Source organism: Meleagris gallopavo, chromosome 8, assembly GCF_000146605.3.
Source record: "Meleagris gallopavo isolate NT-WF06-2002-E0010 breed Aviagen turkey brand Nicholas breeding stock chromosome 8, Turkey_5.1, whole genome shotgun sequence".
NCBI classification, from domain to species: Eukaryota; Metazoa; Chordata; class Aves; order Galliformes; family Phasianidae; genus Meleagris; species Meleagris gallopavo.
Window position 1 is genome coordinate 29,830,410 of NC_015018.2, and position 12,320 is coordinate 29,842,729.

General features: G+C 42.1%; 1 protein-coding gene across 1 annotated transcript in view; it reads right to left on the reverse strand.

Annotated features, from left to right (window-relative positions):
• Window positions 1–12,320, reverse strand: part of ADAM12 (ADAM metallopeptidase domain 12) — a 112,601-nt gene that overhangs the window by 50,334 nt on the left and 49,947 nt on the right. Inside the window, exons 3-4 of the mRNA XM_010714924.3 lie at window positions 9,396–9,474; window positions 5,519–5,595 (exon numbers count right to left, since the gene is read on the reverse strand). Coding sequence (XP_010713226.1) covers window positions 5,519–5,595; window positions 9,396–9,474 — 156 coding nt within the window. The remainder of the gene's footprint in view (window positions 1–5,518; window positions 5,596–9,395; window positions 9,475–12,320) is intronic.

Consider the following 12,320-nt stretch of genomic DNA (forward strand, 5'->3'; position numbering starts at 1 on the left):
AGACTGGAGGGCTGTCGTGCTCCACACCACACACTGACATTGAGTCTCCCTCTGTCCACAGTGATAGACTATGCAGAATTCATGAGCCATTCAAAAACCTACAGGTCCTTTACTTCATAATTAATACTGCAGCTTCAAAAGTAAAGGGTCAGATCCCACTGCTGTGCCACAGAGTTCAATGAGTTTTAGCCACACAGATAACAGAAGCGGAGCCTTCTTGCCCTGGAATACCATGCTGATACCTGAGATGGAAGTGTGGCAAAGAGTAACTGCTGCATTCCTCAACATGTGTGATACCAGAAAGCCATCTGTGAAGGGATGGGGCATTTTTATTTGTTTTTCCTGTAAATCCTACATTCCCAGGACTTCGTCTAATGAGTTCCCAGGCACATAAGCAGGCAAACAAACAAAAGGGGGAAGAAAAACGCAGTAGTGAATAAAAGCTTTCACTTTTAGTCTGCTGTAATTAGTTGCAGATGAGCACAATTGGGATAACCGAATGAAGTAGACTGCTCTTCTAATGGGTTAAGTAGTCTTTAGATATAATCCAAAAGGCTTGGCCATTTTTTAGCTTTAAAAGACTGGGATATACAGAGAATGGGAGCTGGACTCCAGAGACAGAAGACAAATACTTCTGTATCCACCAGCGCTCTGCAGGCAGCCTTGGCCAGGCAATTCACTTCTTTCTGTGCAGCAACCCAGCTGCAAACAGGGTAAATTTTAGTAACCACACACAGTAATGATCCGCTGAGGAAAGGCATCACATGAGACTCCAGTAATACTGTTATACCGCACATCAGAATTCTATTAAAATAGCAGGCCTGACCCACATCAACAAAGGCCAGCATTTCAAAGGGAGGTCACAGCAGTAGAATTACTGCTTTACATACTGCAGCAGTAGCAGAGGTTCCCCTGCTCAGACACGCTGTTAGTCAAATACATGTTTTATTCCAGCCAATGCCTTTCATTAACCTGAAAATATATTCTAGAGCACAGTGTCAAAAATGTAGTCATACCCAGAGAATACTGTAGCATGCACTTAATGCTTCCTCCACACAAGATAAACATGCCCAGAGTGAATGTATATTTGTCTGCAACTCTGATGCCTGGAATTTAAGCAAGGAGATACTTGAATCAAAAGTGATAATGCAATTCCACGTCCAACATTTGGGTGGCGAGAAACAGTAATTGTGTTATCAGAAGCGTCACTCGTGTGCTTAATGGGGAGTGTGACCAGGCTGACCAGTGAAAGCGGAGAAAGGTGAAGGAGTAAAGAGAAGTTGGCATCGGTGCCTATTTAATGAACACATTCAAGAGTACTGTGCAGCAAATGGTATAGCAAAAAAAGAAAGCGTGATTGAAAGCTGCACATCACATTAAGGTTTGTAAAATATTTCTTCGAGTCACACAATGTATTACATTTCATTTTTAATAGATGCTTTTAGACGTGACAGGAGGGAGAAGGATTAGGCTCAGCCTATTGGTAGGGATCATCTCTTATGGTTGTGCCAGTGATGCCTGGGGACATTAACATGTCCCAGGGACAACAGGCACACAACTGTGTCCCCTTCAGCTAACAGTGTGGGGGATGCAGTGAGGTTGGCCAGCTCATCTGACGCATGAATGAGCTTATTACCTGGCAATTCGGGAGATCCTCAGGATTTTCAAGAGTATCTTAGTGTTTTAGAACAGAAAGGCTTCCCATGAGATTTGCATCCCTGAAGTACTAAGGCATTTGTGAAAGCCTCCCATCATTGAGGTCACAGCAGATGCTCCAGATCCTGCAGGTCTCCCTGCCACCTCCTGCACTTCAGTGCAGACCATAGAAGCTGTGCTCACCTTCAGGCTACATTTTTGTGTATATACCAGCTTCTGCACTTGCAGAGAAAGTAACAGGGGAAAAAAATAAGAAGAAATCACTCAAATGTATACAGTTTTATCAGAGAAGAGTTGTGTGGTGGCTGCAGGCCAAAATTATTTGCTAAAACCTTGAGGAGCCTCTGAGCTAGATAAACAGAAGGATATTTCCACAGGAGAGGAAGGAAACAACTGTGTTTGGTCAGATGTTCACCTGCCCAGAAGCTCTGACAATCTAATTGGCTTCCTCATCGAGACAGAGGCACTGGAAATCCTGATTGCCCATTGTTCCCATTCAGCACACACATCTCCTTTCCAGCACTCAGCTCCTCCTCTGGAGGACCCAGCAGGACACAGGTTGCAGCATAGCCACACTCTCCTCTAATCTGCATTTTGGGCTGCTGTCGGTGTCAATTCAACTATTTACCCCATGGTAATCTTATGTAAAATGTTATGTCTGAGAGGATGTAACATAGCTGCAGTATAGAAGTGTCTGTGATATAAGAACCTTGTCTGCCTCTCAGTTATCTTTATATCACTCTCCTCTACCTCCCTGAAAAATGCAAACTAGTCAAACGTGTCTTAGCCTGCAGATTTCACACTTCATTCTTTCTGTATCTGACGACTGGCAGATTAATCACAGCATATTTATAAGCTAACAATGCTTCTCAAATGTGCAGCCATACCCATCAGCACTTAGTGGTCATATTAGATCTAAAGCAAGGTTCCTCCAGACCGGCACTCTGACCCAGGCTCTGGCCAACAGCAGATGCTTAGGGGTAAGATAGAAGAGCATAAAAAGAACTTGACTGTTGTCCCAGCTCTGGCAGCGTAACTGTATGGGATGTCTCAGGGTTTGACAGGCTTGGAGAGGCTCCCTCTGCTCCCCTCCCTGCGTTGTCTCATCATGCTTTGAATCTGACACTTTTGCCACTTGATGCCACCTGTGATCATGAGTTTCAAAGATTCACGATGTGGTGAATAAAAAAGTGCTTTCCTTTACTCTAAGATTTCGTTTGATGACTTCTAATTTTAAGGTTTCAGAGAATATTCAGTAATTGTCCCCTCTCCAGCATGACATTCAGCCTAACTTCATCATACCCCTTTTCTCCGTCATCTCCTTTCAAAACTGACAAATCCTGGTCTGTCTTTTGAATAAAAGCTGTTCCATACCTTTGATCATCATTTTTGCCCCTCTCTATATATCTTCTGGATATAATCCTTCCTTTTCTGACATGGGGGTAGGGAGGTAGGAACAAGAACTGCATGCAGAATTCAAGAAGTAGGTGCACTACAGATTTATAAAACTGGTAACAAAGGGTTTCGTTCTATTCCCTATTTCTGCCTTGTTAACTCCTGTGATCCTGTTTTGCTTCTCTGACTACCACAAAACACTCTGGTTTCATGCTATAATCTATCTGAAATCTCTCCTTTATGATTAGCTTCACGTCTTTTAATGAACTTGGAGGAAAAAGACACTGCTCCTACTCCTCCATGCCTGGAACACTGCCCAAGGTGTCTGTCCAGTGGGTGTGGAGGGATTTGGGTGCGTGGAGACGTCGGTGAGCCAACGGCTCACGCTTCCTTTCACTAGATGCGTTTCAGGCACTCCGGCCACAGCCGTGTGAGGTAGGTAAGAATCATTAAATGAATTTCACAGATGGAGAGAACGAGACAGAGAGATACGTCCAATTCAGCCAGGAGCTGTCACAAAGCCAGAAACAGCCTCTCGGAGTAGAGCAGCATTTCCTGCCAACGCCGCTGCCGGTGGAAGGGCTGCCCCAGGGATGGCCCTCACGTGGCCTGAGCAACGGAGCAGTTCTCAACTCTTCTATTTCCCCTGATGTTATTTTAGACTGGATCACACGCAGTAAAACTATCCACCCACGTTCTTGAGGGACACAGCACTACTGCAATGTTTTGGTGAGGGAGGTATATTGTAACCTGCAGGCCTGGTTCTGAAAGATGCTCGGTGCTCCCGGAGCCTCAGCGCGACCACTTGGGCTCTTTGTTTCCAACCAGTTTTAATGAGGGCCTGGATGTTTCAAGAAGCTGGCAGTGCATTATGAAGCCTTACAACGAGATGCCCCTGGCTCAAATCAAGCATAGATGATGACTAGATGTTGATACTGTTGGCTACGGGCTGCAAAACGAGTTCTGTGGAATAACTCCACAGGCACCCTTATCACATGCTGTCGTCACTCATGGACACTGTCTTCAACAACCTCAGCAGTGAATGCAGCAGTTACATGGGCATAGATGGCAAGATACAGCCACGGTTCTGCTAGAGCAAAACTTTTGCCTGAAAAAAAAGCTGCTGCCCATTTCCCATGGGGAATTGAGCCTAATAAAGACTTGCACTTTGAGGGTTAATCTGCAGTAGTGCCAGATGAGAGAAAAATGTCACTGCTAGCATCTTGCCATTTCTGACTACCTAAAACTGGGAAAGCATTCAGCATGCTCAACATTTTTAAGAGGATGAGCAAATTAGAGAAGAAATAAAATGCATTTAGTATGGGGAAATCTCCTTTATCCTGAATAGGCTTTTTTTTCCTAGACAGCTCTAGAACAAGACAACAGTGCAGACCCTTTCCTGCAGAATACACATGTTCCCTGTGGACCTTGCAGCAACCCAATCCACTTAGTGATGCAGTGCCTCACGCACAGAGAACTCTGTGCTGTATTTTTGCAGACCACGAGAACAACTGCTGAACATAAGCTATCATGGTTCACACAAAGGCTTTGTTAAAGCAAACCTGTGGAAGATGCCAGATATATACTGAAGCACCCTGAAAAATCCCTATGTGGGAATGAGCCACGGGAAGCCAACACACTGCACAGAACAACAGGGAGAGCTGTCCTGGTGGCAAACTGTGCTCTGATCCTCTCCGTTCCAGAGTTCCAGTAAAATAGCTGTGCTAATACTACTGTTGCACAAAATGCAAAGGGAAAAGAAAGATTCCAGCTACTCCTGCTGTTTGTAGATAAATGAAACAAACCCAGAAAAAGGTTGAGACAGCTGGAAACCTGACAGGAAAACTAGGTTTTCCAGGGAGAACACTAGAGCCAATTTACAGTTAATTACAGTGATTTGGAACAGCTCTGTGAGTAAATACCAGCCTCTGATTGTCCAAGTAAGGAAGATAATTGCTTCCTGAACTGTGTTCATTTGTGTATTTAAAATGTTGTCAGCTTGTTCCTTTCTCCAAATCAGAAGAGATTTTCTTTTCAGCAAGACCGATCTGCTACTTTTTTGTTAGCGAGTAGCTACAATCTGAACAGTGAGCATCATACCTGCCATCATCAAGGTTTATTGAGTTCCACAGCCACTTCTACAAACTCTCCTAGCAACTAAACTGCTGCCCAATGCACCAGTCGCAAAGCAGTCCTGCATTGCCGGTGAAATAGCTCTCACCAGCAGGGCTGGAGGGCCCTGGGGCACTGCCAGTCACAGAACACGCCAAGCACTTCACTGCTGCAAGACCCTCCATGGACATCCCCAGCATTGCATTTTCTATTTCATTTTTCTTCGGAGTGACAAGGTAAATGAGTTTACCCAAATCGTAGAACCATTTGAAAAGCAGGTATTGGTAAACCAGAACTTAGTGAGTAGAAAGATGACTTATTAAAGAGCTGAAGCGTTACTAAAACATTGGCTCACCTGAGTCCAGAGCAGGTACTGAGACTGACTGACGAACTGGGGTACCCCTGTACATTTCCATGGTAATAGCAGTGACCCTGATTGCAAGAAAAGAGAAAATATTTCAGCACTCTTAAAAAAAAATCTTGTATTCTCAGAGTTTCCCACCTCCTTTGTATCAAAGCTATTTTCAGTTTCAGACTACAGCATTCAGAAGCCCACTGACAGACCTTTCCTTCTCCACTAAATATTCACAGCATTAACTTAACGCTCCAAGGTGTTCCTCAGTTGAAACCTTGACTGTATTTAGATGATAGAGGACTGGGGTTATTTTTGTTTTTAAAGAAGACCAGCAGAGTTTAAATTTGCATGACTCGATAATCTTTTCTTCTGATATTTAATATAAAGCTATAGTACAGAATACCTTACAAAGTTACTGACATACTTTCCTACTTGCTTTAAACCCACATAGTTGTCTTCAAGATCTTCTACGTCCATTTGTATGACTACAGGAGATACTTATGTACAAAGGCAGGTATAAAAAAGAATCCCAAACAGAGTTTGGGAACAACAACAAAAAAACAGTAAGCGAAGGGGAAGGGAAGGAGTTTGGAAAGGAAACCTTTTATTGAATTACCCAACTGACTGGCTGCACATTATTAAGAGCAACCACGACTAAGAGGTCTTCTATTTTGAGAGGCAACAATCCAATTTCATTTTGCAGCTAGGTTATTGTATTTCCTTAATAATTCACTGTTTGCAAAGAGCACCCACAGCAGAGATACTTTCTCAGCATAGACGTATCTGTCTGGAATCAAGGTTAATTTTATTGTTGACTAAAGGTTATATTACACTGCCAATTATGTGACTGACTGGAAAGCAACAATTGTGTCACGTCCAGCATTTCTTTTCTCATGGCTCCTTTGAATGCCACTTGGAAACTGAAAATACCGTTGTAAAAGGTTTCTTCCTTATTAGTGCAAGGGAAAGTTACCACTCATGCTCCAACTTGACAGTCATCTCACTGTGCCTTTTACTGCTTGGTTCATCCACATCTATCTGGCTGCATCAATTAACCTTTTCAGCATTGGGGCATGGCTTTTACTTACAAAGCTTCACATAGACTTCTAAAGAACATCTTGATTTTGTTATAGAAAGCGCTGTTATAGAAAACATTGGGCAAAAGGGAACGATTCAGACAAAGTTTTTTCTGCAAATAGGGATATACCGTGAAAAATATTTGTTTAGAGCATTTGTGTTTCCAACATGAGCAACAGAACACAGCACAACATCATGAGGCTTGTATTTAGAAAGTCAGGATAGCTTTTATCCGTGATCAAAATGACAGTAGCAGAATAATGGTATTTTACTCTCCAATATTTTTTTATCATCGGTACTCATAAAGAGCTGGTAGCTTGTTAGCAAGGATAAAGCCACAATAAAAAGGAGGAAGTCATAGACTGAATTTTTGGGGCACGATTGCTTCAGTAACAATTGCTGTGGACATCAAGACTTTCAGCATGAGTAATTTATATCACTATTTCAATATTAGACTCATCTAGCTGATAAGAGTGAGGAAATAGGAGCCTCCAGACAAATACTGACTCGTGCAGTATCCCTGACGTGTGTAAAACCAAACACAAAGTCTCTTTACTCGTGTCACTTAAACCAAGCCTGAGGCAGAGCTCTTAGGAAACCAGCCACTGCCATCAAGCAAAGCACTCAGCAAAATAGGAAGGCTGAGCTGATATCTCGACCCATGCAGACTATGGCTGCAGTGCAGATAGTTGTCTTTATCAAAGAGTGAATTAGGGCAAAATTCCTGATTTTTTACCTCTCTGCACACAACCTGCTATTTTATTGAATTTGAGTTTCTTGTTGTGGCCCATTTCACAGCTTCTCCAAGAGCTCAAAGTTCCTTTAAGTTCCATACTGAAAATGTAAACTTACCAGAGCATGTCCTGCAATTGGACTGGTAGAAAATTGATTTCTAGTTCAGTAACTCCGCCAAAGTGCAAGAGGTTGGTTTTTTCTCCACTCCTGCCAAAAGCCCTTTATTCCTGTACCCTAGTATATGAAATGGATGACTCTCTAAAAACAAATAATAACCACAGCTGATTTGTTACACTTGAATCAGTATTCTATCTTTGCTTAACATCACTTCATAGTGACCAGTTTTTTCCCCAAGTGCTATGCAGCAGAACAAGCTGGGCTCTAGTACGTGTGCTAGAGAAATCCCCAGGCTGTCTTGGTTTAGCCTTCCAGCACAATCTGACTAAGCAACTTCCATTAGGAAATCATATTTGGTTTCAACTACAGATTATCATAGAATCACAGAATGGCCTGGGTTGAAAAGGACCACAATGATCATCTGGTTCCAACCCCCTGCTATGTGCAGGGTCACCAACCACCAGACCAGTGCCACATCCAGCCTGGCCTTGAATGTCTCCAGGGATGGGGCATCCACAACCTCCTTGGGCAGAATATATTGATATATATATACACACATATATATCAGTATGTGTATGCATATACTGCATCTACCCACAACAATAAAATCTGAGGCTTATCTTTTTTAAACCATATTGCAGTATTGAATGGAAAATGAATTCTCTATTCCTCTTGGAAAACAAAACAAAACAAAAAAAAACATCTTTTGGCAGCAAAAAGAAACACTAGTGTTATTCATTACTTACTGCCATTTCCAAAACATAAGGTTTTTAGGTTGATTTGTTTGTTTGTTTTTTGGAAGAGAAAGCCTAGCTATCATTAGCTACGCTCATGTTCATGTTAATGTTTGCTACTCCGATCATGTGCTGTGTGCTTTTTACTTCCTTAGAGTCTGCAGCTTTTCTCTTCCTAACACAAATGATTTTTCTGCTGAGCAGATCTGGAAGATGATACGAGCATCCAGCAAACAGGAAAGCACGGAAAGCTTTCACAGTGATTGCTTTACTTGGGAGGTCTGGGGCAGTAGGAAGATGCTTCTTCAGAAGTAAAATGTAACGCACAGAAATAACGCCTCTCACTGACATCAGCAAAGCCCATTATGGATGGGAACAGAAAGCACAGTGCTTCTTCCAGCAATGTCAACAAATAAATAACGTCACATAAAAAATACTTCACAGGAGCTGGGATTACTCAGGCAGATAAAAGATAAACTTCGTAATTAAAATCACTTGCTGCATTGTTTCTAATCAAGGCGTTGATATTGCTTAGAGGACAAAAACTTCACTGTCTTAAAGCGCCTTGTATTTATTAAAAAAAAGCAGTTTAAATTATCCATGATAAAAAGCATTTTGTGCTGACTTTAACCAGGAGCAGATTAGCCATATACACACACACACACACACAGATATAAGTATATCCACAACAGCTGCGTGATCTGGATTAAGAAACAAACACAAACAACTCACCCCCTCAACCCCATACCCCCAAACCCAGCCCTGGATTCCAGTGCAGAAACCCAACCTGGCCTTTGAGCCCATTGGTGGCAGCTTCTGCATGATGGCAATCATACAGCGCATCCTCCCTTCCAGAACCCAAGGCCTTTTCTCCTTAACACCACAGCAATGGCTGCCTTATTACAAAGTCTTAATGGCTGTATCTCCAAGAAGCTGAGTAAATCTTACAGGTGGGAGGGGGGGAAATAAAAATAAAATTAAAAAAAACAATAATAATAATAAAAAAAAAATCACATGGTTAAAACCCCACAGTTTCCCTTTAAAGTCACACTCTGAAAATTCGTGCGTAGGATCACAGCAGTCAAAAAGGTACTGAAGGCAACAACAAGAAAAGATCACTCATGTTGCTGTTTCATCCTGCAGCTCAGATCCCAGCAGAGAGCACTTTGAGCTTTAACGATGAAGCATCATCCAGCCACCCAGCACAGCCTTACCGTGTAATTGCGTGCGAGAACCACATCAGTACCATCCTTCAAATAATGTGTTTCTGTGAAGCTGCTGGCTAACAGGCCCCTGGAAAAAAAAAGACAACAGAGCACACCGGTCACATTAAGGCCACATCACCTTGACTCTGTCCTTTAGTGGTTCCATTGGAGAAAGCAATCAAAGGCGAACATTAATGATGTGGTGACTACCAGGGTATGCGTGCAATAGGAGAAAATATAGCTCTGTACTGAAAGCTGCAGTGCACGAGCACTTCCTTTGTTAATTGTGGAAAGCATACAGGTTTCCAAGCTGCCTTCTCCTCCAAATGAGGTCTGTGTGCAGCGCATCTTGGTATTGCATCATTCATATGATTTTTACCATATTTCAGTTTAAATCTGTAATCTAGAGATGGGAGTATTGTTAAGTATTGGTAGGTTTTGGAAAAAGAAAATGTTTTCCTACATTACTACACTACATAAAGTAATCATTCATTACTGCAACCCAAAGACTAGGTTAGCACTCTGTAAATGAAACAAGCTTCCATTGACACTCAGGGAAGAACGCTACAGAAGTCAGAGCACTGGATTTATTGTCATCATCTGAAAAGGATATTCGTGAATGGAAATCTAACAACTTGAAATAATGTCTCAGGAGATGGTGAAAGATCACATCTGTGATGAGACATTTTGTTCTCATTCACTCCATGCTTCCCCTCCTGCCTTTGACAATGCTATCAAGAATATTGACTTGCAGCGACTGTTTTTCAGAAACACCCAGAAAGGAGCATACATGTGACAACTATGGAAAGATCCTTTTTGTAATAAACACATGGAACAGGGAAAGCAGCCTCTGCCTTTGCAACAGTCCTGCTATTGATCTGTTTTTCAACTCTTTACCTAAAGAGCATTTCTAATAAGGCCAGAAGGAAGAATATGTATGCATGTTGACTCTCAGGAGAGGCCTTAGGCCATGACACTCCAGTTTTGACAAACATTCTATTCAAATGCAAAAGCACAATATAGAAGAAACCAAAACTAAGTGTCCTGAGAGACACCCAAGGTCAGAGATGGATGGGGCTGCGAGCACCTGATGGAGCTGTAGGAGTCCCTGATCGCTGCGAGGGTGTTGGACCAGATGGCCTTTAAGGTCCCTTTCAACTCAAATAGTTCTATGATTCTAAATGCCACCACCACCTGTAAAGGATTCAAGAGTTTTGCCAAAGATTTTCAGTAGTCTGAAAAAAAAGCCTGAAAGGTAGTCCAAAAAGTTCTGTTCCATTCCAAATACGCATTTCTCCTTTGCAATGGTTATTCGAACAAATGAGACCCTTTAAAGTTGAAACCCGGTTGCACACATTTATCTATATTTTGTAAACTCATGCACTGTGTTGCTGCATATTTCTTGTATTATGTATAAACATTAGAACTAGAACATGAATATTTAATTTTCATTTTTCTAACGACTTATCTGCATTATGTTAATATCCAACAGCTCAGTCAAAATCAGGACCTTCAGGATCTGGTTTTGCTAGGAATTGTATTAGAACTTATTAGAGAACTAACTGTTTTAAAAGCTCATATCTTAAGGTATGAGGGAAAAAAAGGTGAATTAAACATGATGAAGAGAGAAATAAATATCAGCATAAAAGCATGAAGATAGGAAAGCTTAACACACACAGTAAGCATTCAAGCACAGATTCTCTATTCAAACTTTTCAGCTTGTGGGAAACATCAGAATATTAATGCGTAATGAATGTTACAACACCGCAGTGTTAGGTGGGCTGTACAGGAACTGCTCTGGATCGCAGCCAACCCCAGCACCCACAGCAGGATTTGGTTGCCTAACTGAGCACCTAGCACCACTTTAGATGCTCTATACATTTCACCAAGTAGTCCAGGACACTTCAGCCAAGCTGTTCCAGATGGCACTTGGCACCCATGCTTATCTCAGCCCTCGTGCCTGCTGCCTCTGGATGGCCTGCCTGAAATGAAGTGTGCTCTATCTACATTTTCTACCACCGTTCTCATTATCGTAAAGAGCAGCTGCTTTCTTAATTATCGTTATAACACCACTACAGGTTTTTTGCTTAGAGGGCATTCATAAATTTTGTAAAGGCAAAAGGTAAGATCCCATTCCTGCTGAAGCCAAGTTGCGCACTTGTTGGAAATGGGATTTCACATTGGGCACTGGAGCAATTTTTATTTAGTGGGACAAAATGCAGGCAAGGAATAGGATAACAGATGTGGCATAAGGGCAGAGATTGAGCAATAAGCTCACCTTGTGCTCTGCTATTTCCAAAGTGTTTGACAGCAGCAATGATAAAGACGACCTTTCTGCTTCTGCTTGCTTTACCGTCGGGTAGAGGCTTAGAAAATATTTCATAGAGTCATAGATTTTAATACCAAAAGGGAGCGTTGTGATCAGCAAGCCGACCTGTCACATTGCATAGCTCATTTGACATGACTTAGCCTTCTGATACAGTAACTGCGATGGAACCATACTGTTCACTCCTTTACTGCGTACATCTCCCACAATGAAGAAGCTATGACGAGGCTGTTAAGTTTCTGACTGTTAATTACACTCAGAGTAAAAAGCAGCACACTTTGCACCTCCTCGCTTGGCTTTGTCTATGTTCAGTTTCCAACCACTGGATCTCACTCCTTTGCATCAGTGCTGTCTGCGAGCCTCTTGTAAACACTTCTCCTTGCTAAAGTGAGGAACTTGCAGCAGGTGAACAAACTTCTGATCTCCCTGTCATCAGTCTCCCTGTCAGATGTCTTTCATCAGGATGAGATCCCAATTAAGACCAATGGAAATGCCGATTGAACATTAAGAATTCCCTGTGTGAGCAGTTAAAGGCTGGCAGGAACAGCAAGATGATAGAGTCCCACTGTTGGGCTAACCAAATAAAAACTGAAGTATGTCTTCATGTA